This window comes from Scophthalmus maximus, chromosome 16 (assembly GCF_022379125.1).
Source record: "Scophthalmus maximus strain ysfricsl-2021 chromosome 16, ASM2237912v1, whole genome shotgun sequence".
Taxonomy (NCBI): Eukaryota; Metazoa; Chordata; class Actinopteri; order Pleuronectiformes; family Scophthalmidae; genus Scophthalmus; species Scophthalmus maximus.
In genome coordinates, this window is record NC_061530.1 from 20,544,786 (window position 1) to 20,572,500 (window position 27,715).

Consider the following 27,715-nt stretch of genomic DNA (forward strand, 5'->3'; position numbering starts at 1 on the left):
TTGAAATCTACAGTTTTACGCGTTTTAATGGGAGAACTTGAACGCGGCATTTGCAAGGATAAGATTGATTAAACTACCGGTATAAAGCTAAATGTATTACATGAGAGTACTTCCGATTTGAACTGTAAAAGCAATAATTCATTAATAATAATAATATACAACACATTGGCAAAAAAAATGTGAAAACCACGCATCAACATGACATATTAAATACATAATGTGGAAATGTTTTTTGATATATATGTTTATATTAACACCCAGTGGACAAGTACGCAAAGCTTGGATGTTATTTCCGTATGTTCAATTCATGCTTTTATTTTTTCCAAGAACAGCTTACCCACTTCCGGTAAAGTTGGGTTATGAGCGGCTGACTTGACGCAGCGAGGGGGAGTCCAATGGAAGCCTTCGTCACAAGCCGGAGGAGACAATCGAGTTCGACTTCGGCCTGAAAACAGGAGCTGCTCTCCTCGGATGAGGATAAAAACCGTCTCTTCTTCTCCACCGGCTGGATTTGCGGTTCCCTCCGCGGCCGTCTGAATCCCGCCGACTCGCCCCGAGCGGCGGCGTCCGTCGGGGCCTTGTTTATACTGTGCGGAGCAGCTCAGCCTGAACCGGGGGAACAGGCCCCGGGTCCTGCAGCCGAGTTCAACGGCCGCCGCCTCGGGTTCCGGACGCAGTGCGCGCGCGTGTGTTTTGTGCGGATCGGCCCCTTTCGCTCACCAAGTAAGTGGACGTGTTGATGCCCGCCGGGGTCTCGCTGTGTTCGATTCCCTCGGACGTGGAGCGACCACCATCTTATTTGTAGTTATTGTTAGCCGTTAGCCTCCAAGCTAGCGGCTCGCAGAAGTGACGGCTCTTGTCTCCTTCTTCGCCTGAGCTTCATGCTAATGCTAACGGCTAAAAGCCAAAGAGCAGCGGAACTAGTAGCTCAACGAACTGACTTACACATACTCACTCCGCCACGCGACTGTGCGGATTCACTGTCGGCGTCGTCGGCGTCATGTTGTTTTCTCGATTTCCTCCGCTAGCATCCTTACCTGCGCGAGCTGGCTAGCAGTCACTTAGCACCGTTAGCTCGCCGCTAATGCTAACGTTAGCCTTGTTTTTGTCAAACCAGCTGGTCGTGAGCTACTCACCGAACTGTCACACGTAGCTGCGCATCTTCTGCACGAACAGGATGAGACAACGAAATCAACACGGACACAGTCCAACGGCCATTGACAGGTTTAATGTGAGATGAACATTATGAGGGCGATCTGACAGGGACTAAGATTCAAGTCCACGATGTATTTAGTGAACATCACAGACTCTGGCTACGTTTTTTTTTTTTTTATCATTTTCAATCTGAAATATACAAATGAAGTCTATGGTTCTTGAGTCAAACTGTAAAAATGGTGAGGTTGTGTCCATAATGTCCATGAAATGTTGTTGTCAACTCTAACATTCTCTCTGCCGCCCCGTCTTCTCTTCTCAGAGAATATGACCCAGATGCAACAATGACATCCAGATTTGGTAAAACCTACAGCCGCAAGGGAGGCGAGGGCACGTCCAAATTCGACGAGGTTCTGTCCACCAAGAGGGGCACCCTCAGCACCAAATGGGGCGACACCACCTACAAGGCCAAGGTGGGCTCCAAGCGCGCCGGCGCCGCCGCCAAGAACGACTCCGTGCTGGAGGTGTACAAGAGGCCCCGTCCGAGCGGCGACGGCCTGGAGGACCCGTTCGGATTCGACAGCGACGAGGAGTCCAAGCCGGTGTCGTCGTCCCGGAGCGGCAGCAAGTCGTCGCCCGCCAAGCCGGCGTCGGCGGAGCCTCCCCGGGCGGAGAGGCCCGGCGTGTCCCTGAGCGCCGGGAGCAGGTCCAGCCTCCAGGGTCCAGCGTCCCACACTTTGGCCTCCGCTCGGGGCGATTCGTGGCCTCCCAGCGACCGGAACCAACCCAGGCTGGTGGAGGACACGGCTCGGTTCTTCAACAGCAGCGCCAGCATAGGTAATACACAGAGTGTGAAACCTGTTTGAAATGTTGCACTGCATCTCTACTTATTGATTAATATATTGATTAATTTAGTCTCTCAATTGTCTGGAAAATGTAAGATAATAATAAATGCCCATAAAAGAGTGGGGACATCCACAGTTAATCTAATCTTACTGACGGTAAAAAATGAGATATTGACTTTACATTGAAAGGAAAAATTTTATACACATTTTTAATCATTGTTTGAATCACATTAATAACCATTTTACTCAAAAAAGGTAGACGACGGGCAGATGCTTCCTGGGGAGCAAACAGAATCCACCCTGTGATGGCAGACACCGACCAAATGTTGGGTCTTCAGATGACAGACTTTAAAATACTTAAAAAATATAAAAAATGCAGCATCTTTCACGGGGTACAAGTGGAGCAGGAGAAAGGGCATCGCTGATAAGTGGTTTTTGAGGCTTTATTTATTTTCTTTATTTTGCCGAGCAGCCTCTGGAGGAGCTTGTGTTTTGCTGTTTGTCCTCTTCGCAGCCTGTCACTGTCAGTTTTTGTCACTTGCCCTCCTCAGCTCTCCGTGGCCGCTGCTGGCCACCTGCCAGAGATGCGAGCCACTCGCATCTGTGACCTCCGACAAGCGACAAGCTGCGCTGCAGCGAGAGTCGCTGTCTCCTGCAGTGTTCGGACGGCGTGGAGCTAAAGTGCAACGCTAAAAGTTCAACTGAAGCTCTGCTGCCATCAGCAGCCGCCGCGTGTTATCTGTTCAGCGAGTCTGCCGGTGTTGACTCAGTAAATATGACCCCCAAAAAATAGTTATTTTGAGAAAGTTGGGCCGACTGACTGCTGATACTTTCAGAATGATATTTATAGTCAAGAATGTTACGAATCGAGGTTTATTTTAACTCAAAGAAATTAAAATGAGAAAAAATACGCCAATTAATTTTAAATAACAGAAAGAGTAAATTAAAGATGTTTTCCCGACTATATTATAATTAAATATATTCTAACTGAGTCAGCACACTGTGCACTGAGTTTATCTCACAGGCCTCATTCATATGTCGATGTATATTGAACGACGGAGTCTGTGGGTGCTCAGATGTGATATTTGTTTTGCAAAGTTTGAATTTATATTTTAGAATCTAATATTGACCGCAAAGTTTCGAGCCGTTGAGTTTGATGTTCTGCATTTATAAACGTGCAGAGCAAATCCACAGGATTGGGGACCGCAGCCATCAAGGCTTTAAGATTTTTTTTTTTTAATTGATTCTGTTTGATCCACGTACGGCAGCCGTCAACACCAGCCCTTCAGCGTCATCCTCAAAAACACGCCTTGCTATTTCCTAATGCGCAGCGTCGTGAGTGGAACGAACACAAAAGAAACGCTGGGGTGAAAGTGGATTTTTTTCGGTATATTTTCTCTAATGCTGGTTGGTTCCTAATATTTTATTTGAGCTAACTTTGTAAAAAAAAAAAAAATCTGCTGGCTTTCAAGCGAAGGACTTTCCAATGTCGGTATAAAATCCTGAGAGTTTTGCTGGAGTTGAGGCGTGACGCTCCCATCATCTCCATCATCGGTTGTCTTCGCTCACACAGAAAGTGACGTGAACATTGTCAACAACCAATAGGTTGAGCTCTTTCCAGAACCAAACAGGAAGCAGAGAAGCGTGTAGGGGGAACACATGCTGCAACATCGCACCGACACTCCGGTGAAGCCTCGAACGCCACGGTTTCGTAACTACCTGGTTACGTGAGCGGGGGACCGCGCAACCAGGTGGTTTTGAAAGGTCCAAAGGAAATTGTTTGACTTTCTAGTTTCTCTGCACTCGTGCTCCAACAACTGCCTTCAACAAACCACAACTTTTTTTTTTTTTAAATAGAGCAGCAGATTCAGATATTCTTTGATGTTACGCCGGAGCAATATCCTGTTTTCGCTCAAGAGTAACGAGTTCAGTTGTTGTCGCCCCCGTTTCTTATCTGCGATGAGAAGAAACGACTAATAACCGGCACGTGCATGTTTACCCGGCAACACTTTTTTCCCTCGTCTTCTTCAAGACATTTGTCAGCTGGCACATGGATCGGTAGTTAGCGGTTCCAGCTGTGTGTGTGTGTGTCTGTGTGTGACCTGTTTTCAGTTGTGAACGTTGCTTTTTTGAAATGGTGCAACATCATTTCTTTCTGCTGAGCAGCTGGTGAATATCTCTGATTGTACTAGACGGTGTACTGTAGACGGTAAACTGTAGATGGTATTGTAGGTTGCAATGAATCACCAAATCCGGTCCAGAGAATAAAAAATATTGCAACCTCATTGTTGATTGTTGTTGGCGGGAAGCAATTTGAAGACGTCACTTTGGGCTTTGGAAATTTAATTCCGATAGATCAAGCAGCCAATCAGATGCCTCAATTATAAAATTAGCTGCAACCCTAGTTGATAAAATACCTGTGGATATTATAACTGCATATGAATAAACAGTCCTTTGTGCTGTGTATTCAATATGTGTTGTAGTTTGTCGGGTCAGTCATGTGATGCTCTGACAGTTAGATTTACATGCACTTGATATGTCGTCAGTTTAAGTTAATGTTTTTTGGACTGAATTTGAATATGTTCTCTGTTCCCTTCTCCCATAGGAAAGTCCCAGCAGAGTTCCTTGTCTCTGCTGGAGAACCAGCACAGCTACTCTTGGTACCAGAACGCTTCTGAGAGCGACAAGAAGCCGCTGGCGCAGACAACCACCCTGAAGACGGGCTACAAGGCGGAGTCTACCACCTACAACACCTGGGACGCCATCATGGGCCTCCGTCCGCCATCACCCAGCCAGGAGCCCCGCAACCCCGCCCCCACGCTCTCCTGGGCCTCTGCGGGCGTCACCGCAGGCGACCGGGACCCGGTGCAGACTCGGCGCGAGAAGCCGCCGCCCTCTCCTCCGCAGCTCCAGAGCGCCAGGGAGAGCGAGGACCTGGGACTCGACTCCGACTTCCTCATGGAGACGTCAGACTTCTCCCAGACCTCCTCCTCCTCCTCCACCGCCACCTCCTCGTCGCTTGTAAGAAACTCGAACTGTCGGACGTACAGGAGGCCGAACAAACAGGGCGCCGGCAAAGCGCAGGACTCCGGCGCCTTTGCAAGCGCAGTGTTCGGCACAGATCTTCCCAAGTCCTCGTCCGACGCCAGCAATAAGACGACGGCGGTCGGCGGACGGGGCCGGGGCAGAACGAGGGACTACACGGTGCTGCACCCGTCGTCCGTGTCCATGTGCAACGTCACCATCCAGGACCGAGCAGTGGAGGAGTTCAGCAGCGATGCGGCGCCCTCTAGTGGCAGCAGCAGCGCCGGCTCTGGCAGCACGACGGAGCTGGGCGAAGCAGGATGGCAGCGGAAGAAGATGGAACAACAGAACACACGGTAATACGACTGAGGAAAATGTTTTTCACGTCCATCAGATTGAAGCTTAACACAAAACCAAGGTTAGAAAAAAAAGTTTGTCAGTTTTGCTAAATGCTGCGATTTAGATTTCCATTCAAATATTTAATTTCTATAATTAAAAACGGCGGTAAACAAGTCATCTCCTGCCACCTTCGTCCTTCCTCTGTATAAGTTTGTGGCTCCGGTGTTTTGGAGGAAAAAAAAGTTTGTCCATCCATTGTCCAATGTTTCGTTGTCCTTCCAGGCTTAAGCTAGTTGTGGTTCAAATTCGTGAACATGGTGTAATTTTTACATTTGCAAACGGCGGTTTTTCAATGTGTCTCCACAGGTCCCGGCCGACCCAGGCCAAGTCAAAGAAGGACAGTAAACTGGACCTGTTTGGTTTTGAAGACGCCGACGCCCACCAGGAGGAGAACAGCAGCGACAACACGGACAACAGATCCACTTACAAAATCAAATACTTTGGCTTTGACGACATGAGTGACAGCGACGGTGATGATGACGACGACGACGGCTTCAAAGAGAGGAGGAGGGCGGCCAAGAAGGCCGCCGCCGACGCTGCCAAGGCAGCCACAGCGGTAATCGAGGAGGAGGAGGAGGAGGAGGAGGAAGAAGAAGAAGCTCCGACCTACGACCCGCCCGATCCCTTCGAGAGGCTGGAGACTCGCGAACGACCGGCGGCCAAGGAGAACAAGAAACACTCGGAGAGGCACGACGGCCGGATACGAGAAGGTTGGAAAAAATCAGCCCACACTCTCTCGTCCTGTAGAAAGAAAAATCTTTCTGCGTATTGTTGGATATTGGATTTAGCCTTGAGATACACGGAGAAGGGATTTTGGGGAGAGATTTGTTTTACTTGAGAAATGAAATCACATTGTTCAATAGGCCTACGAGAATAACTCTCCTGCGTTTCTGTCTTCAGATGAGACCAGAGGGCAATTTGTCCTCGTGTAATATTTATATGTTAACACAACCCCACATCACTGCTAATGTACAGTACTTTATACCACTATACCAGCACACACCACAAACCATCCTGCCCCCACACACACACACACACACACACACACACACACACACACACACACACACACACACACACACACACACACACACACACACACACACACACACACACACACACACACACACACACACACACACGGGCTGTTAGGTCACGATGCCCAATACTTCCACAGGAGATGTTCCCTGACCGCTATTTTTGATTTTCCTGTTTCGCAGACGTCCTGGACTTCTCGGAGGAGGGCCTCCGGGTGGTGGCCGGGCCTCCCAGGAGGCTGCCTGCGGGCAAAGCGGCCGAGAAGAACCCCGACAACTTCCGGAGGATCTTCAGTGCGCACAAGAAGGTCAGACAACCACCACATCGCTGGAGCGTCACACTTCGTGAATTGAGTGCGAGGTTGTTAGCTCAGACTGCAAGATCTGTTGACTCCATTTATCAGATCTCTCTAACGTTTAGAATTATTTTTCAGAAAAGAAAAGGTATTGCAGTTTTTAAACGTTACTGTTCGTTCAACGGAACATTTCCCTTTTGGGTTTTTTTCTTTGTTTCCCCTCAATAAATTCCCCGTCGTTCAGTGTCGCTTGTAGATAATGAAAAACAACTTCAAATACAAAGACTGAATCTGATTTAAAAAAGAAAAAGAAAATTTGAGCTCAGACTGAAGCTCAAAAAAAGATCAAATAAATGCACACGTGTCGTTTTGTGCATGTGAAGCACTGAAGTAATAGACCGACCACCTACACCCAGTATGACTCATCAGTGCGTGTGTGTATGCGTGCGTTTGTGTGTGAGTGTGTTTTAAGGGGATAGATTGAGTCAAGTTTGAACCTCTCTGAACATCAGACTCTTATTGATTTCTACGAGCTCTCTGCCTTTTTTATAGCAGCGACGGATCAATGTCGTACATTCACACAAACGGACATGGACGACTCATATTAACTGTTTATTTTGCTCTGTCGTAAAACGTAACCACGTATGGCAGAGCCGATGATTTTATTTCACTCTTCTTACGCTGCGTGGCCTCATCTTCATCTCCGCTGCTCCTTTTTTTCCATTTGCAGCATTTGTAACACTTGGGAACCGTGGTAACGGCTTGTAGTTAGAATTGACTAAAGACTAATATCTGGATTCAAATGCGTCTCTTGAAGGGTGCGGATGATCGGCATTACTGATTGTTATTATAGATTATTGCGTTAGCAACGAAAATAGTCATTTTGCAACTAAGTGCTGTCTGTGGGCGGTACGGTGATGCCGTGTTGGAAGTAAAGTAGTCTTTGTTGTTGCGTAAATATTCCAAGATATTCCAGCCAGTGTTGCGGGTTCAGCCGAGTCCGGGCCTGGTTCAGGAAAACAACAGCGTGTCTGAGGCTCGGGTTAACACCAGTTAATGCTTGGAGCGTGTGTCCAAAGAGTGAAGATGGAACGTTACACGACAGTCGTCTGTGGGAACAAACAGTGGAGAGAGTTCTCACTCTGATGATCTTCACTTGTATCAAACTAGTTAAGCTTTAATGAGACTGAAACAGCTTCATATGTTAAATACAGAGCTGATCCGAGCTCCGCAGTGAAGATGGAGGATCTTGTGCTCGGTGTGATTTGATATATGACCGTCGGGCTAAACGTGAGACGCTGAATTTGTGTTTGTATTTTGTTCCTCCGACTCTTTCTGAAGCGCAGTTTGTCCGTGAATGCAAAACGCCTGCGCCCGCCCACCGTTCTCCATCCGTGTCCGTCTGCGTCTTTCACATTTACTGTAGGAGTGTTGATGTTCCAGCAAAGCTCATCTCCAAACCCCCCCCCCCCTTGTCTCAGCTTATTAACCCTGCGGTGCACTTACCACACACACACACACACACACACACACCTCCCCCCAACCTTCTGCTCCACAGCCAACTTTCTCTCTGCCCTTGTTTTCTCTTTTGTTTTTCATTATGAATACCCCGGCAACCACCAACCACAGGTTTGGCAAAAATACATAAAGAGGACAGGAGTCGAGCCAAGGATGGAAGATGTGTGTGTGTGTTGTAAGTGTGTGTGTCCTGCTGTTTGATCAGGGCTGGCAGTTATCCTCTTCCTTCACCCGCCTTTCTCTTTTCTCCATATTTTTAATCTACATCTCCCTCTTTTGCTTCTGGCCGTCTCTCTCTCTCTCTCTGCTCTTCTCTTCTCATTCTGTTCTCAAAGTTTATGTGAAATTACTGGAGTGTGAGTTTACGAAATGAGATTTCCTTTTTTATTATTATTTGTACAGAAAACTCGAGGCACAACGCATGTGTGCATGTGTGTGTGTTGAAAGAAAATAGTTACCAGTTAATAGTTTTTTTAATGAAAGGACACACTCGCACAGAGGTGAAGTAACGACGCTGGAGCAAACAGCTTCTGTCCAGAGATCTGTAAAACCGTAAGTGTCATATAATGAAATTAATAAATGTGTGTGTGTTACAGTCTCCCACCAAAGCCGTGTACAATGCCAGACATTGGACGTTGGCGAGTGAAGAGGAGGCTGCTCCATCTTTCGTCTCGCGATCACTGGCAGCTCCTGTAAGCGCACGCACATGCACACACACACACACACACACACACACACACACACACACACACACACACACACACACACACACACACACACACACACACACACACACACACACACACACACACACACACACACACACACACACACACACACACACACACACACACACACACACACACACACACACACACACACACACACACACACTGATCAAGGTCCCATATGAAATTGATCCTCCCTCCAGGCCGCGGCCTCAGCCGGAGGTTCCACAAAGGAGCCGTCTGACGCTCAGAAAGACGACGGCCTCTTCAAGGCTCCGCCTCCTCCGCCCAAGGTCACCAAGTGTGTCACCTTCCCTACGGACCTCTACCAGGACACCGTCACCACGCTCAAATGCCGCAAAGAGCACAAGGAGGTACACAAAACACTTTTCACTCATCCCTGAATCTGCGCGACTTTTAAAAAACGTATTTCTGGTCGTGCTCCACGCATTCATCCCGGACCCCCCTGTTGTTGTTGTTTCCCCAGCTGTATACAGTCGTCCAACACGTGAAGCACTTCAACGACGTGGTGGAGTTCGGCGAGAACCAGGAGTTCACCGACGACTTTGAGTATCTGGCGACCGGCCTGAAGAGCGGACAACCTCTCAACACACGATGCCTTAGGTGAGAAGCTGCACCGCGGCCTCTCGGTGGCCGTCTCTGCTTCATTTACTCTTGACATTCGATTCATTCGTTTGCGTGTGTGTGTGTTGTTTCTCCCCCAGCGTGATCAGCCTGGCTACTCGCTGCGCCATGCCCAGCTTCAGGATGCACCTGAGAGCCAGAGGGAAGGTGGCGCAGGTCTTCAAGACCCTCAACGACGCCCCACAACACCCAGTGAGGATCCAGTTATTTAATGTTTGTCCCTGTGAGGAGGCGGGAGGCAGTTTTCAGTCTGTGGTCACCTGACGATTTAGTCGATTTAATACGCTGCAGGGGTCACAATGTTTGAGAAAATTAGGTTTGAGTTACAGTAATTGGGCTGCAGAAGAAGCCTCAGTGTGTTCATGTACAACCCTCAATGTTTTGAATAAAAGACCAGTAGCAGGAACGTGAACATCAGATATAAATAATTTCTCCTCTCCTTTCTGCAGAACCTTGCTCTGTGTACGGCATCTCTGATGTACATTCTGAGCAGAGACCGCCTGAACATGGACCTGGACCGGTCCTGTCTGGACCTGATGATCCGGCTGCTGGAGCTGGACCTGGACCAGGACCAAGAGCAGGACCAGGATCAGGACCAGGACCAAGGGGGCTGCGGCGGGGCCGTGGCGGACACCACGGCTCAGTTCAGCGCCAGGGAAATCGCAAAGATGAAGGAGAAGATCAGGAAGCTCTGCGACACGGTGCACAACAAGCACCTGGACCTGCAGAACATCACGGTACAGAAACGACACCTCCTCACTCAGAACCTCTGACTCGCGCGTGACTAATGAACACACCCACACGCGTCAAGATATTTTTAGGAGCTTTCACCGGAGCTGCAGATCTTTAGCGATTTAATACATAGAAAAGGGAAATTTGTTTTTCTATGAACTCCATTTACATATAGACCATTTTTTCCTTTTCATTTTGTCCCTCCTCCCTCCCTGTAGACGGGTCACTTAGCCATGGAGACGTTACTGTCGCTGACCTCGAAGCGAGCGGGAGACTGGTTCAAGGAGGAACTGCGGCTGCTGGGAGGACTGGACCACATCGTAGACAAAGGTCAAATATATCATAAAATCAAGTTATAACTGATGATGATGATGATGCCGATGATGCCGTGTCTGGATTCTGATTTTTGTTTTGTTTTCCATCTCCACAGTGAAAGAGTGTGTTGATAACTTGAACCAGGAGAACGAGAAGCTGGTGTCGTCTCTGTGGGGAGCCGAGAGGTGTCTACGGGTTCTGGAGAGTGTAAGTACGACACTGACCTGGACCAGGACCAGATTCTGGGGACTTTAATATTTTCAAGTCTTTATGAATAAGAGTAAGATTTGATTTGGAGCTGACACTTAACAAAACTGGCAGTCAAGACAAAGAAATGTTTTTACTTTGCCAAACAAAATGAAATTTGAGTTAAACGTCAGTTGTTCAGACGAACCTTGTGGTAAGAAGTAGGGCTGTAACAGTTAATCAGTTAGTAATTGATAACTAAATGAATCACCAAACGTTTGATGTTTTGATAATCGTTTAATCGGTTCAAGTAGTTTTTATGAGATAGTCTAAATTCTCTGATTTCAGCTTCTTAAATGTGAATATGTTCTGGTTTCTTTGCTCCTCTGTGACAGTAAACTGAATATCTTTGGTGTGTGAACAAAACAAAACATCATGTTTAGGGTTTGGGAAACACGATCAACATTTTTCACCATTTTATGAACCAAACAACTAATCGATTAATGGAGAAAATAATCAACAATTCAATCAATAATCAAAATAACAGCCCTAGAAAAAAAGTATTTAAAGTATACAGTATGACAAACTTCCCTGGGGACAGATCACGTCCAGCTGCTTTGATCCTTTTGTGTAAGATTATCAAATGTTAGACGTCCTTTAATTCAGAGTCCTCTGTTGTTGTTGTTGCACGTGCAGGTCACAGTCCACAACCCGGAGAACCAGAGCTACTTGATCGCCTACAAAGACTCGTCGCTCATCGTCTCCTCTGCCAAGTGAGTAAAGTCCCGATATGTTTAATACAGACGCTTACAAAATGTCGGCTGCGCCGAATGTTTCGGCCACTTAAATGGTTTGTGGTGCGCATATAAAATTATTTTATTTTATTTTGTTCAAATTCACTTATTTTAGGTTTTATTGTACTTTGCTGATATAATATATAAGTTCAGTGTAGTATGAATATTTTTAAACATATCTTTTGTAATAGATTTGTTTCTCGACTATTTAATTTATGCATTCGGGAAAAATTGGCAATTGTTCAGCCTTTGGCCAAGTGTTTCATTAATTTTGGTTTCGGCCAACAATTTTAATTTCAGTGCATCCCTTCATTTTATATTTAACCATTTATTTAGGGACGTGAAAAATGGACTGCGGTCAAATTCACCCCACTAATAATCGGAGGGTGAACTGCAGACAGTTCACATTGATTTCTACTTTCAGAAACCCAACTGCCCTGTACAGTGTATGTGTGTATGCGCCTGTGAGAGACTCAATACGCCTGATAGTTACTTATAATTCATATCATTATCAGGGTTTTTGTTGTTCAATTTCCTGGTTGTGACATCCTGTCAGTCACAGCAGTGACCTGTGACCCCCGAGCGTTCGGTCCAGATGTGGACGTGACCCGACCGTCTCTGCTCTCTCCCTCCTTTCTTCTTCTCCTCTGCCCCTCCGGTGTTTTTCGGGCTGAAGATTTAATTTATCTATGATTTATTTCTTGTCTCTCCTTCGCTGTTTCTTTCTTTACAGATGAAGGCCCCAAAAAGTGTACTAAAGAAATAGTCATGAATTCTTTACTTCAACATAAATCACTTTCACTTTTCGCAAAACTGTTTTAACTTGTTTCATTATTCTGCCCGTCACTGGGTTTCATATCTTAAATATGAATATCGCTCCTCCTCCTTCACCCTCTGCGTGACCGGACCTTCGCCCCCTGCAGAACGTCTGCAGCGAGTGCGAGGGGGGGTGAGGATGATGATGAGTGTGAATGGGTCAACAAAAAGCTGCTGTTTCAGTGGGCGACACAGGCCTTAGTCAGAGCGTTCAGCTGTTCTCGCCCTTAACTCGATTAACCCCCCAAACCACCGGGCACACGCACACACACACACACACACACACACACACACACACACACACTCACACTCACACACACTGAAGCGTGTCTTCCTCCTCTATCTTCTTCCTCTTCTCTTTCTCCACTATTCTTTCCCTGTTCTTTTCTTTTCCTCCACTTTTCACCTGACTTGACTTTTCCCTCTCCCTCCTCCGTTCACTCCTTTGTTACTTTGTTTGCTCTCCCGCCCTCTGCCTCTCCGAGTGCTTCAGCTGTCTGCAGGACTAATTCAATAAACCTCCTTCCTCTCTGCAAAACACACACACACACACACACATACACGCACAAAAGTCCTTTTGCTTATCATCAACTTTCCTCATCTGCGTCTCGGCAGGAGCCAAAGATTCTTCTTCTTCTTCTTCACAGACACAATCGTATCTTTTACTTTCACGTTGCAGCTTCGGCCTGGTTTTAAAAAAATTGTATCCGTTAATCCTTAATTTGTAGCTGGAGAGGAAAAGTTCAGCCCATATCGACCCATATCGTTTATTCTACAGTACTTCTGCTTCACGCCCGCATAAAATAATATATATCCATACTTTTCATAATCCCTCTCCACTTCTCTGTCTTGTCCTCCGTAGCCCACGGTTATTTTTCTCCTTTTTTCTCCCTTTTCTTCTTGTCAACTTCTCCCTCCTTTGACTCTGTTTTTTGTTCTGTGTTCAGTCATTACATCTAATCTAGTTATGTACATCAGGCCGCTGACCTGCTCTGTTCCCTCTGCTGCTGCTGCAGCCTGCGTGTGTGCGTGTGCTCTCTGTTTTACGATGGACTAATAAAAGAACGAATCTGAAGTTGAGCCGCGACTTCAGTTTGTGTCGGTCGATAAGCAAGTGATTCTTTTTTACTGTGAATCAATAAAAAAATAGGGGAAAATAAAATGTTTGTTATGTAAAAGGTGCCAAAAGGAAGGGATAAACGATAATCTCACCAATTCATTATTTTCCCCCCTTCTCAGGGTCCTGAGGAGGTGCGAGGAGATGATCCGGCGCTACAGCAGGGAGGTGAACTCAGACGGAGCCGTGGTCGGCAAAGCGGTGGAGAACTGCATGAGGGCCATCATCGGGGTCCTGCTCAACCTGACGCACGACAATGGTGAGCACACACACACACTGAACACGCACAGGATGAGATGAATCGCAGTTTAAAGGTTTTATATTTTATAGGTTTCACACTAGAGCGTCAGCGTCTCAGAACCAAAACAGAACTAGATCTTAACGTTCGGTGTGTGTGTGTGTGTGTGTGTGTGTGTGTGTGTGTGTGTGTGTGTGTGTGTGTGTGTGTGTGTGTGTGTGTGTGTGTGTGTGTGTGTGTGTGTGTGTGTGTGTGTGTGTGTGTGTGCGTGTGCGTGTGCAGAGTGGGGCAGTACAAAGACGGGCGAACAGGAGGATTTATTGGTCACGGCTCTGAACTGCGTTCTCCGAGTCCCTCAGTATCTTCTGCAGGAGCAGAGGTTCGACATCCGTGTGCTGGTGAGCGACTCGCAGAAACTTTGAGAAAATTTCAAGTTGAATTTAAGATAAACAGACGACACACCGCTAACTCTGCGTGTGTGTGTGTGTGTGTGTGTGTGTGTGTGTGTGTGGGTGTGTTCAGGGTCTGGGCCTGCTGATCAATCTGGTGGAATACAGTGCCAGGAACCGGTACTGTCTGATGGAGATGGAGATGGAGGTGGGTCAGGGTCCCTGCGACTCCACCGTGCTGCTCAGCCCCGTTCAGCAACAGGAGGACGTCGCCAGCTCCGGCCCGCTGAGCGCCATCGCCGCCCTCGTACAGGTGCGAAGAAAAAACAGCTGATCAATGAAAACGAGGCCGATCGAACTCTCCTGAAGTCGTGTTTTTAAAATGACGCGCTCTGTCGTCAGCCATTTCATTTTCATTTATTTATTTATTTATTCATTCTAAAGCTTTTATTGAAATAGACTGCAAGTCAGTTTTCCATTGATCGAGTACCTAAGTAATCGTTTCAGCCACAGAAGAGACCTGTCACCTTGATGAAATGAGTTTATTATACAGCAGAGGTAAAAATGTCTTTCTGACATTTTAAAATGAATCTTTTTCTACCCCAAGAAGCTTTTCTTAAAAAAAACATTTTTTAACGACAGTGCGTCTCTCCCTCTGTCCCAGTGAAGCCGGAGCTGTAAGAGGAATATCTCAAGATTATGACTTTGACATTTTTAGTTTGTCGTATAAATCCCCCCGTGTGCTCACATTGTTTAGATTTTTTTCTCTTTCTCTTCCTCTTCTTTTTTTTTTTTTTTACTGCAGCGGCCGCTCAGTTTCCCATGAGCACCGTTAGAGCTGCATTAAAATCGAATCATCCCACTTAATCAGATTTGACTGCTGCGCTATTCCAGACTGACTTCCAGTAACACACACACACACAGACTTACCGGGACTAAGACAAGGGAGGGGAAAGGGGGATATGGTTTATCGTGTTGTCACAGTATAAGAAAAATAAAATAATTTTCTCAGGTGAGCTGTAACATTATGGCAGAAGATGATGCTGCACATTTATGTGTAGCTTCTCTCAAATGCAGAGGCAGCTCAAAGTGCTTTACATAAAGTTATTCAAATTTTAACATCATGAGGAAGTTGGTTCCTTGTACATGTACATGAGGCGGCTGGTTTCTAATCGCCAAACTAACTGTCTCTTCGTTCGTCTTCTTCGCCTGCGCCCCCCCCCGCCCAGCTGTTCCTGCAGCGCGAGCGGGCCGCCGTCCTGGCCGAGGCGCAGACCGATGACCTCATCAAGGAGGCGCCCAAGCCCGCGCTGGACAAGAGCGGCGAGTGGAAGGAGACGGGCGGCGAGATCCAGTGGGTCGCCAACGACGAGTCCGACAAGCAGGAGGACGACGAGAAGAAGAAGAAAGAGGAGGAGGAGAAGAAGAAGAAAGAGGAGGAGGACGAGGAGCTGGACCTCAACAAAGGTACGACTGCAGACACATTCTGTCGTTTAGAAATTTATATATAGATATTCTAAAGTTATGAGTTCCATCCTTCTCCCCTCAGCTCTGCAGCACGCAGGGAAGCACATGGAGGACAGTATCGTGGCCTCATACACAGCACTGCTGCTGGGCTGCCTCTGTCAGGGGAGCTCGGTGAGACACACACACACACACACACACACACACACACACACACACACACACACACACACAAAAACTGACGTCAGTGTTTCAGATTGGTTGTGTGCGTCACATCTCTGCCTCCCTGTTTCTCCTCCAGTTGAATGTGACGACGGTGAGAGAGAATCTGCCCAAAGGAGATTTCTCCATCATGACGGAAATGCTGAAAAAGTTCCTCAACTTCATGAACCTCACGGTGAGTCAGAGTTTTAATTATCCAATGTTTCACAAACTGTAGATACTCAAACGCTTTGGTTAAATGTTCTCACTGTTCCGCAGCTTCAGTTTAGGAAGGAAACATTAAAACTTCATATTTCCCGTGAAGCTGAATGACTTTTTGAGCTTGAATCTAGTTTTTTTTACAATCAAAAGAAAAAATTCCAAAAGTGGCAAATTGAAAATTCTCATATCTAAACAGGGAATAGCTTCTTAACCTTGAGCAAAACCAAATCGTATGTCTATTGATGAAGACAAGGCTGATGGAAAAAGATAATCAAACCTTTCAAGAGAATGTCACACATCACATGGCCAATGTTTTAGTATGCTAATTATGAGCAACAAAGTACAAAACAAAAATATCCAATTAAATCATTGATTAGGTGATCAGGTAATTATGAATATTTAACTGTGTGTGTGTGTGTGTGTGTGTGTGTGTGTGTGTGTGTGTGTGTGTGTGTGTGTGTGTGTGTGTGTGTGTGTGTGTGTGTGTGTGTGTGTGTGTGTGTGTGTGTGTGTGTGTGTGTGTGTGTGTGTGTGTGTGTGTATACACTGACCTCTCTTCTCTCTGCAGTGTGACGTCGGCACCACAGGACAGAAGTCCATCTCCCGGGTCATTGACTATCTGGAGCACTGCTAGAGACAAGCCTGTCTCTCTCTCACACACACACACACACACAATGACCTTCATCATCGCCTCAGATTGAGTTCACTGCTGGAAACAGGCGTGTTGCTTTTTTTATTTCTTACAACACACGTGTGCATCCTCACCTTCCTCTCTGTGTCCTTACCAGACGTCCTCTTCCTCCTCCCCTTCATCCTCCTCTTCTTCAAACTACTTCACCTGACGGCCTCAAACCTCCACACCTCCCCCTCCCCCACCTGCTGCGATCATCTTTTATTATTTTACCTTTAAAGAAAGGATAACGTCCACTCAGGCATTTTATTTTCACTTCACCCTCTTTTCTATTTGTTAGAGTTGCTCAGAAGGATGCGTTGTCGTTCGTTGTAGTTGTTTTATGGTAATTTTTGCTCGTCCTCGCGGAGCGGCGACCTCCACGCGCCTTCGTATCGACCGACCGACGACAGGTTGGAGCGAAGCTGTCATTTTCTCCAGCCTGTCATCAAAGCCGATATTCGCCAGAACAACTCGAGTGGTTAAAAAGAAAAAAAATACAATGACCGACCAAAATAATCACTTCTGTGTCTTGTGCTTTGAAACTGCTGTCGACCTCGACCCGGTTCTTACATCCTGCTGTCTCCTCCTCTTTGTGCCACTCTGACCTCTCAACTCTTGTCTGACGGCGGCCGACCGAGTTGAGTATTGATCTCATCTGGCCCAGAGTTCAGACCAGACCTGAATTGTTTTTTGTGAAGTGTAACGGTGAGAAGTACGAGCTTGTCTCCCCCTCTTTACCAGACCTGCTGCTTCTTCAAAGTGGCCCTTCTCCTGCTCGCCGCACCGTTATCTCGCATCATGCCGAGCGCACTCCAACAAACACACCTGAGACCGAAACACAACGACCCCCTCCAGGTTGTTAGAACTCCCTGGAAACTTCAAATGACACCCCCCCCCCCCCCCCCCCCCCCCCCAAAAGTAGAAACTTATTTTGTCCGTTCTTCAGAATAGTCTATTCTCTCGTTCCTCGGCGGGACCCGAGCCCCTCCAGTCCAGAACCTGAACTCCTTCAGCCCCCGTTCATCCCAGAGTTTACAGTTTGGAGTGGAGCTTGTAAAAAAACGACTTTTGCTTTGTCCAAGTTTTTCTTGCAACCGTTGCAGGAAGGGGAAATGCATTTCTCCACCTTCCAAGCGGAGAGCGAAGGAGGTGGGAACATCCCAAAATCACCCAAAGTCCGTCCTTCAATATTTTACACGTTTGAAACATTTTCAGATACAAATCTCAAAAAAAGAAAACTTACCGTTAAGTTGTGAAAAGTTTTGAGGGAGATTTCTGTTCCTTTTTTTACTTTTTTTTTTTTTTTTACATTTCAGTGCCACTTTCTGATCAATGTTGTATAAGTTGTTTTCTAATGGGATTATTATTATTAATGTTAATAAATCATTTTATTTATGGATCAGTCGTCAGCATGAGTAAGAAAGGGAGATAAAAAAGAAAGTTGCTGCACCGTGGAAGAAATACGTTTGGCTGGTTTCTCCTCCTCCTCCGAAGAATGTCTGGACTTTTTAATACGAACGTTAAAAATGAAAACACAAAGAAGTAAAAAACATTTTTTTTATTAAACATTTAACATTTCTGGAGCCACAGAAAAACATGAGAACTGTTCTCACTGGCCGAGAAAAGAAAAAAAACCCAAAGGAGTTAAATTGGTGTTGTGTCATAACTCGTATATGAAGAATTAGTGACCGTTTATTTCCCCGTCGGTATCATGTCCGACTTATAGACTTGTATTTATTAGAAGGAGGCCTCGTCAGAAAGGGCTGCACCACCGCTCTTGCTTCCTACTTGAAAAAAAAGTTTTGAGAAATGATCAGTGGCAAGAATTGATTCCCAACAAGTCGGACACTTGAAAACAGATTGTTACGTTATAACAAGACACATTCGTCTGAGCAAAGATTGGAAATTGAAATCTTCCCCCGTTGTGATGAACGATTTGGTCCGTTAACTGACCAGAGCAGAAAAACAAACGCTTGTCTTCCCTCTCGCTGACGAGTCCGTGGTTTCAGATTGTTATTCATCCTGGAGGATCATTTTTCTTTTTTGAATTTGGAAAACTTGAGATCAAACAGTTTGTTGTGGGGGTTCAGTTTCTTTACCTTTTCTTTCGAACACAGACACGTTCTCTCGAGTTTCGACGCACACGTCGTCATCAGGCATGTTCATACTGTTATTTGACATCTGTCTGTTCGTCTATGATCATTTACACACACACACACACACACACACACAGTTCAACCCTCACACTCCTTAGAAAAAAGAAAAGAAGAGTTTACAAGAGCTTTATTCACAGACGTCTGGAAGAATGAATGGAAGATCTTTTTTGTACATAGTTCCTGTACATAGATTTGTTTCCTCGCGTAGGAGGAGAGACTGCTGGCTAAAGGGGGAGGGGCATTGTGGGCGGGGTGAGGGGACGAGTTATTGAATTTAAATTTAGACTGGTAGACTCTACTTTTCTGAATCTGACTCTTAAATATATTTTTCATTTTCTAAAAAAAAGCCTTTTTCTCCTTCCCCGAGTCGTGTTGTTGTTGCCGGGCGGACGGACGGAGCTCCTGAACGAGCCCACTGCGGGAAGAAAAACTTGTTTGTACCAATTTGCAGACTGATGTCTTTGGTTACCGTGTACATAATTTTAAAATAATAAAAATTGCTACTTTCAGTAACTTCCCGCTCTGCCTCTCTGTTCACTCGTGTTCCATCTGACGAAGAATCATATTCTCTGAAGGTTTGAAAAGAATTTTGGTGGAATTATGGCTAAAGATTGTTTTTTCTTTTTCATCTACAATTTTCTTTGATTATTGAAAAACAACCTGCTCCGTCGAGAATACGAAAAAAATGTATCACAATAAAATAGAATACATTTGTTTTGTTGGCAAAAAATATATATTTAATAAAAATATACAAATACAAAAAATGTTTGGACACATGACCTCATACATTCAAAATGATTCATACAAGGAATCTGTTTTTTTTTTTTTTACTGCAGGTCAACACGTGATAAAATATTACAAACAATAAGTAGAAAAGTGTGATATTTAATAATTCAGTCTTTAAATGTCTCTTCATCATAACTCGTCTTCCTCCGAGCCTCCGCTGCTCTTCCCGCGGTGAAAGTCCCTGGCGGGCCCCGCGGGCCCCGGGGGCCTCTCCGGGCCCCGCGGGGCCGGTTCCTCCTGGAGCAGCTCGCTCAGCGTGGCGATGTAAATCTGCGCCATCTGCAGCGTCTCTGACTTGGACAGTTTCCTGTCGCTCTCCAGGTTCGGGATGACGCTGCGGAGTCGGTCGAAGGCGACGTTGAGCCCGAGCATCCTCCTCCGCTCCCGCGCGTTGGCGGCGAGTCGGCGCCGTCGCTGCGCGCGCTCCAGAGCGCACCTGTCCGGCCCGAGGTAGTGCAGCGCGCCGCCGCCGGCGGGGCCGAGCCGGAGCTCCACGATGGCGCACGGCGGGTCCCGGTGGTCGCAGCCGCCTCTGGCGCGCTCTGCCCCGGGTCGCTCCTGCGCACGGCTGCGCTGCTGCAGCAGCGCGTGGATGTCGGCGCCTCCTCCTCCTCCTCCTCCTCCTCCTCCTCCCGCCGGGTCCACCGTGATGAAGGGCGCAAAGAGGCTTCTGCGTGGCGGCATCGCGGCTCTTCCTCCTCCTCGCAACGAACTTCTGCCGAACTTTCCTCAACTTTCCTCAACTTTGGGGGAATTTATGGGCCGCGGGGACGCGCGGTGAGTGCGTGCGTGCGTGCGTGCCACCCCCGGGGGCGTGGAGAGGGTCGTGTGCTGCCTAATGAACAGAGCCAGAGGCCGCCGCAGGAGGTCTATTAACCAAGTTCATCAAAAGAGGATTAGACGCGTCCGAGTGCGCCGCTCAGATGGGGGGGGGGGGGGCAGGAAGAGGAGAGGAGAGGATGAGAGGAAGGATGAGAGGAAGGATGGAAGAGGGAGACATAATGATTACCTCCATAGAGAAGAGTTAATCTGATCTTAAGTAGTTTCAGCTTTAAACTTTTGAATATTACACATCACATTAGGTTAAACAACCAATCAAAGCTCGACTTTTCCTAATCTCTCATTGGTCTGTCCTAAAATTTCCAAAAATCATTTCGCAATATATTATTTTTGTTTTAACACAATATCCCGGTGGACGATCTGAGTTCTGATCTCCTTCCAATTTCGACAACATCCAAACTCGGAAACAACAATATCACATTTCAAAAAACAGCAACACCGTTTTCATCCTCATATCAAATGGGAGTTGACAGATCCGACCGCGGCTGCATCACCGACGTTGAGTCTACAATGTGAAAGATAGAGACGATAGAGACGTGATGTATAAAACTCTGGATTCACATCGTCCTTCTTGTCGTCTTCTCCTGGACCTCAGTGTCAATCGCCGTGACGTGAAGGTGTAAAGGAGGATTCATAGGACTCCTCCTCCTTCTCCTTCTTCTTCTTCTGATTCGAACTCTTCTTCTACTTCAGATTGACCGGTGCCGCGTCACGTTAAATATCGCCGCCGCAATGAATTGTGGTCCGTCCATTTCTCCTTTCCTTTAGCATTAGGATCCTCTGCTATAGGAGATAGGACAGGAAGCATTGGAGCTCCTTTCCTCAAGCACGTAGAGAATCTGAACAACTCTTATCATGGTGCTGAGGAAACACTTCCGGGTCATTTCAGGATTTAGGAAACTTCCTCTGAACAAATTTGACAATTCGACCGCAGCCTTTGTTTGAACACTTTGCTCCACAGACGGTAGGAGACATCTGAGGCCTGTAGGACGCGTCTTCATTGGCTCTACAGGTTGCAGAGTTGTTGCCTGGTGAATTGAAGCTCATCACACTTGATTCTTGTTTCTGAGGTTGATATAAAGCGCCGCGGCTCCCCGAGGTTCAAGCCCCGACGCTGACTGACAGTCGCTGGCAGCCTCGCCTCATCTGGACAGACTCTGATGGGATTTAGCGGCGTGTCCATTGGCCGCCGTCGTGTGCCAGCACTCTGCCGGGCCGGGGCCGGGCCTTTATACAAACGGCCCAGCGTGGCGCCGGGGCCGGGCCCACAAAGATGGCTGCTGTGACACACACAGGAGCATAATAGACTCCTTCTGGTCGGAGGACCCCTCGCCGTCTGAAGCTGCAGGTCTGTTTTCTTTTCATTCGCCCCCCCCCCCCCCCCCCCCCCCCCCCAAAAAAAAATCTAGAGCACGTGGGGAGGTTTGGCCTCGGCGGCTCCGATGACAGTTGTTGGCACGCTCCGCTTTATTAAACCCAATGAATCGGCTCGTTGCAGCCGGCGGACGGACACGGGCCACAGATCAAACCCCCTCACCGCCGCCATGACGGCAGACGACACCCGCACGACCTCCTGGTTCCCTCAGCGCAAACTAGTCGCAGATATTTTCATCTTTTCCAGGAGCAAACAGATCCATTGTACCTTTACAGTACCTCTGACCACGTTTCAGAGCAAATCACAATGATTTGTCTACAAATGAGCTCATACGCTGGTTTTTAAAACCTTCTGTGAGACTTGATATGTGTTGTTCAGGCCTGATCGTCACTGCACAAGTCCCACGTCCCACGACAGTAACAAACAGCTCGACAACTTGACCAGTATTGTACGACGGAGTATTAGGGGCCACACGGAGAGAGAAAAACATGGAGACTTTGAGAATAAAGCCGTAAATTTACGAGGACGAAATCATAATATTATGACAATAAAGTCCTAATATTACAAGAATAAAGTTGAAATATCTAGAAGTTGCAATATTATGACAATCTGTTTCCTGGGTTGCCGTTTTTCTATGAATCTGTAAATCATCTGACCAACAAACACTGGAACATTAAAAGGACCCGGAGCAGTTGGTAATCAGAGGAAGGTTCGGCTTCATTTGTTTACATGCTCCGCTCTATTAGAGCCAATGAAGCGGCTGCTCGCCGCCCTGCGGTGGACGGACGCGGGCCACAGATCAAACCCTCCACTGTTTTCATCTCCGCTGAGTCGCTGCCGGTGAAACTCGACCACGACGCACGTTTGAACATGTTTCACACATTATCAAATCTCTCTTTCTGGATTTATTCCACTCGCAAAGACGATCACTTGTAGTTTCTACGACTAGTTCGCAGCACGACTCAATAACGTACAGTAACTCTGACAAAACCCAGAGGTGACGAAATTCCATAAAAACCAATGGAAGGAGCCGGAGCCCGACGACAGACACATCGGTATCGGCTCCTTACCGATATGAAATCTTTTGGATTAGATGTGACTGGTTCCCTTGAACTCAGATCGTCCACTAACTCTGCAGTTTATGTTTTTATATATTTTTTCGTTGCCTTTGCACACTGTAGGAAAATGGAGGAATTTGAAAAGAAAACTGCAATTGATGGATGAAATCATCGTGTGCACACACACACACACGCACGCACACACACACACGCACGCACGCACGCACGCACGCACGCACGCACGCACGCACGCACGCACACACACACACACACACACACGCACACGCACACGCACACGGTCCAGTGGCGGCTGACAAATGCTTTGATGTTGTGATGCAGCAGGAACACACACACACACACACACTGATAACGTACACTGATCAATGGCCGCACTCTCAAAAACATGGAAGAACGGCCACACACACAAAGAGTCGGACACACTCATTTGTCTCATTTCACACCAGTGATCCTTCCTTCCTCCCTCATTGTGTCTCCCTGTGGTGTCACACACACACACACACACACACACACACACACACACACACTCACACTCACACTCACACTCAGTCGCACAGCTGGCCCTAATCAATGATCAGTAATTGGACCAGCGGGGCCTGAGAGAGCAAGAGGGTCCTGTGATGTGTGTGTGTGTGTGTGTGTGTGTGTGTGTGTGTGTGTGTGTGTGGCCATGAGGGGTTTAATCAGGTGTGTTGCTCCGCTAATGAAAGACCGGCCTCCTCTATTGGCCCCTCTTGGCTTTCACTGTGTGTGTGTGTGTGTGTGTGTGTGTGTGTGTGTGTGGGTGTGTGGGTGTGTGTGTGTGTGTGTGTGTGTTACGTTCACTGTACCTCTTGGACTCATGAATATCTGTACTTGTGTCCATGTGATACATTTGATTTTCACAGTGTCTGACTCTTTTTCGTAAGTGTCCCAATAAAAAATGTTATTCAATTTTTTAAATAATTTCTTTCATCAATAATTACAGAAATAAAGACTGTCAACATGAAGGAATAAACACTGATGATCCTCACAACTTCAGGGAGGCATGATGGGTAATGTTTGACACGACTCTACATCACAACACGGGATGTGTTTACTCGATTGGATCAACTGAAGTCAGATTGTTTCATCCTGTTGCACCAAAATGGCTGCTTTTCCTCTCACTCATCTCACAGCTTCCTGTCTCGTCTCACGTCGCGTCGCCCCGGTGTTCGACGTCCCCGCTGCCCGGTCTGATTTAGATCTTCCTCCCCGCTGCTGCTCTGAACCTCGTGTCTCTCCTGGTTCTCTCGGCCGTCCGCGGTTTTGACAGACGATTCGTTCGGACATGTTTTTCTCACCGTGATAACTTGACCCGTCGACCTCTACCTGTTCCTGCCCCGGCTGACGCCGCTCCTGTGAACCCGCCAAAACCACCAACCGCCGATTAATTATAGATGCACGAAGCGGGAGGCGGAGGAGATGTCAGAGACGTCAGGTCAGATTATTATTGCTGCCAGCGAAGGAGAGCGGGACACGAGCCGGAGGACGAGGAGATAAATTATAACTAACTACACACTCACATTTTTGTTTATGTTTTTATTTTGTGTTAGGAGCTGTGACTTTGTGTTTCTGAAAGGAGGAGGAGGAAGATGAGGAGGAGGAGGAGGAGGAAGAGGAGGACGAGGAGGAGGAGGAAGAGGAGTACGAGGAGGAGGAGGAGGAGGAGGAGGAAGAGGAGGAAGTTTGTATCTGTGACTCAGTATCATGAAGGTTAATTGACCTCACACACGTTCACCTGTCAGACTCTGTTCAGACATTTTACTGTATCCGATGATAATTAATTACTAACAGACGGATGAAATGGAAAATTTTGAACCATCTGTCGACAGAAATCGAATGAAACTGTCAGTTTGTTGATGCAGATTGGAGGCATTAATCAAATATTTAATTTCAAGTTAAGATAGATGGATAGATAGATAATGATAATGTAGATAGATAGATAACGTAGATAGATAGATAATGTAGATAGATAGATAATGTAGATAGATAATGCAGATATATAAGATATATAGATAGATAATGTGGATAATTTAGATAGATAATGTAGATAAATAGATAATGTGGATAGATAGATAATGTAGATGGACATATAACGTAGATAGATAATGTATGTAGATAGATAATGTATGTAGGTAGATAGATGATGTAGATATATAATGTAGATTGATAGATAACAGAGATAGATAATGTAAAAAGTTAAATAAATGCATGTAGATAGATAGATAACATAGATAGCTAATGTAGATAAATAGATAATTTAGATAGATAGGTAACGTAGATATATAGATAATGTAGATAGATAATGTAGAAGATAGATAGGTAGATCCTGATCCAGATATAACTGATCCAGTGTGGATCAAAATGGCACAATAATGGATTAAGTTCACCCAGATTTCAACTTCATATGGACAAACATAGGAAAACAGTTTGTTTGTTTTTAAATTGAGGACATATTTCTGGAATGTGAGGATGTTTTTAGAAACAAACATTCTTTTGTTGGTCAGACACAAGCTGCTACTGCTGCTGCCGCCACCGGCCACATCAGTGATCCGATGGAGGGAGCTGTTGTTCTGGAGAAACTGTCTGACGGGGAGGAGGAGGAAGAGGAAGAGGAGGAGGAGGAGGAGGAGGAAGAGGAGGAAGAGGAGGAAGAGGAGGAGGAGGAAGAGGAGGAGGAGGAAGAGGACGAGGAGGAGGACGAGGAAGAGGAGGAGGAGGAGGAGGAGGAAGAGGAGGAAGAGGAGGAGGAGGAGGAGGAGGAGGAGGAGGAGGAGGAGGAAGAGGAGGAAGAGGAGGAGGAGGAAGAGGAGGAAGAGGAGGAGGAGGAAGAGGAGGAGGAAGAGGAAGAGGAGGAGGAGGAGGAGGAGGAGGACGAGGAGGAGGAAGAGGAGGAGGAGGAGGAGGAGGAAGAGGAAGAGGAAGAGGAGGAGGAGGAGGAAGAGGAGGAAGAGGAGGAGGAAGAGGAGGAAGAGGAGGAAGAGGAGGAGGAGGAGGAGGAGGAAGAGGAGGAAGAGGAGGAGGAGGAAGAGGAGGAGGCGGAGAGGATTCAGAAAAGAGATTCTGCTTCTCTTCTTTTATAATATTCTCTAATTAACGTTCTTCTGCGTCATTTCCTACCTTTCTACGGCTTCAGCTTCAACTCGACTTGAAACTTGATTCATGTCATAATCATATGCTCATTTATAGATTTCACTGGTTTGAATGAATTTGCTGCAGATCCCTGTTTTTAAAACATCTTATTGTATATTTCCATGTTTCCTGGGTCGAATCTACTTTGACATCTCTGCGTCTCCTCGTCGTTGTGTTCTTTCCCAGGTTTGTTCTTTTCCTTCCAGGGAGACAGAATGTTTCTGGTAACGACTTCTCATCATGTTCCTCTGTGCACTTGTTTCCCCACGGTTGCCTGGCAACAGTAGCTGTTTGCAGACCGCTCCTGCAGAATCTCAACAGATCAACATCAGACAGAAAAAAGAGATTTACGAATCAGAAACATTAATACAAACATCTTTTAGATTTAAGATAAAATAATAATAATAATCTCACAAGAGATTTATTGACTGATGGTTTAGTGAGTTCTTCTCTGGTCCAAGAGTAAACCTGATGACAGACAGGCAGACAGACAGACACACACAGAGAGAGACAGACAGAAAGACAGACAGGTGAACAGACAGACAGACAGACAGACAAACAGACAGACAGAGAGACAGACACACAGAGAGACAGACAGACAGACAGACAGGTGAACAGACAGACAGACAGGTGAACAGACAGACAGACAGACAGACACACAGAGAGACAGACAGACAGACAGACAGGTGAACAGACAGACAGACAGACAGAGAGACAGACAGACAGACAGACAGGTGAACAGACAGACAGACAGACAGACACACAGAGAGACAGACAGACACACAGAGAGACAGACAGACAGACAGACAGGTGAACAGACAGACAGACAGGTGAACAGACAGACAGACAGACAGAGAGACAGACAGACAGACAGACAGGTGAACAGACAGACAGACAAGTGAACAGACAGACAGACAGACAGACACACAGAGAGAGAGACAGACACAGAGAGAGACAGACAGACAGACAGACACACAGACAGGTGAGCAGACAGACAGGTGAGCAGACAGACAGATGGGTGAATAGACAGACGGGTGAACAGACAGACAGACAGACAGACGGGTGAACAGACAGACAGGTGAACAGACAGACAGAGAGACAGAGAGAGAGAGACAGACACTGAGAGAGACAGACAGACAGGTGAGCGGACAGACAGATGGGTGAATAGACAGACGGGTGAACAGACAGACAGACAGACAGACGGGTGAACAGACAGACAGATAGACGGGTGAACAGACAGACAGACAGACAGATGGGTGAACAGACAGACAGACAGACAGACAGACGGGTGAACAGACAGACAGACAGACAGACAGACGGGTGAACAGACAGACAGACAGACACATAGACAGATGAACAGACAGACACAGAGAGAGACAGACAGACAGACAGATGAACAGACAGACAGACAGACAGACAGACACACAGACAGATGAACAGACAGACACAGAGAGAGACAGACAGACAGACAGACAGACGGGTGAACAGACAGACAGACAGACAGACAGACACACAGACAGATGAACAGACAGACAGAC

The 27,715-nt window shown here is 46.7% G+C and overlaps 2 protein-coding genes and 1 long non-coding RNA gene across 4 annotated transcripts; 2 read left to right on the forward strand and 1 right to left on the reverse strand.

Moving 5' to 3' along the window:
* The first annotated feature begins 357 nt into the window (after window positions 1-357).
* On the forward strand, window positions 358-19,460 carry LOC118287183 (wings apart-like protein homolog). 2 transcript variants are annotated; one of them, XM_047327574.1, is made up of 21 exons: window positions 358-723; window positions 1,475-1,989; window positions 4,603-5,377; window positions 5,727-6,130; window positions 6,641-6,765; window positions 8,868-8,963; window positions 9,203-9,373; window positions 9,487-9,623; window positions 9,725-9,836; window positions 10,094-10,381; window positions 10,595-10,706; window positions 10,807-10,898; window positions 11,574-11,650; window positions 13,727-13,863; window positions 14,125-14,240; window positions 14,365-14,544; window positions 15,461-15,698; window positions 15,781-15,869; window positions 15,997-16,092; window positions 16,687-16,792; window positions 18,996-19,460. In XM_047327574.1, the coding sequence occupies exons 2-20, from the start codon at window positions 1,497-1,499 to the stop codon at window positions 16,750-16,752; spliced, it is 3,804 nt and encodes a 1,267-aa protein (XP_047183530.1). In that variant the 5' UTR covers window positions 358-723; window positions 1,475-1,496; the 3' UTR covers window positions 16,753-16,792; window positions 18,996-19,460. The 2 variants fall into 2 exon arrangements, with proteins under 2 accessions (XP_047183530.1, XP_035468002.2); XM_035612109.2 differs by having other exon boundaries at window positions 16,687-19,460.
* A 56-nt stretch (window positions 19,461-19,516) lies between these two features.
* atoh1c (atonal bHLH transcription factor 1c) lies at window positions 19,517-20,645 on the reverse strand. The gene has a single exon (XM_035612187.2). The coding sequence runs from the start codon at window positions 20,415-20,417 to the stop codon at window positions 19,863-19,865; it is 555 nt and encodes a 184-aa protein (XP_035468080.2). The 5' UTR covers window positions 20,418-20,645; the 3' UTR covers window positions 19,517-19,862.
* A 929-nt stretch (window positions 20,646-21,574) lies between these two features.
* LOC118287225 lies at window positions 21,575-24,614 on the forward strand. The gene is made up of 3 exons (XR_004785611.1): window positions 21,575-21,921; window positions 23,992-24,058; window positions 24,182-24,614. It is a non-coding gene; the product is annotated as an uncharacterized LOC118287225 (long non-coding RNA).
* The last annotated feature ends 3,101 nt before the right edge of the window (window positions 24,615-27,715 follow it).

Coding starts and splice junctions, on each gene's coding strand:
- LOC118287183 (XM_035612109.2), top strand. CDS start 1,497: ATGACATCCAGATTTGGTAAAACCTACAGCCGCAAGGGAGGCGAGGGC. Junction 9,374..9,486: donor GCCGCAAAGAGCACAAGGAG/GTACACAAAACA, acceptor TTGTTTCCCCAG/CTGTATACAGTCGTCCAACA. Junction 10,899..11,573: donor GTCTACGGGTTCTGGAGAGT/GTAAGTACGACA, acceptor TTGCACGTGCAG/GTCACAGTCCACAACCCGGA.
- atoh1c (XM_035612187.2), bottom strand. CDS start 20,417: ATGCCGCCACGCAGAAGCCTCTTTGCGCCCTTCATCACGGTGGACCCG.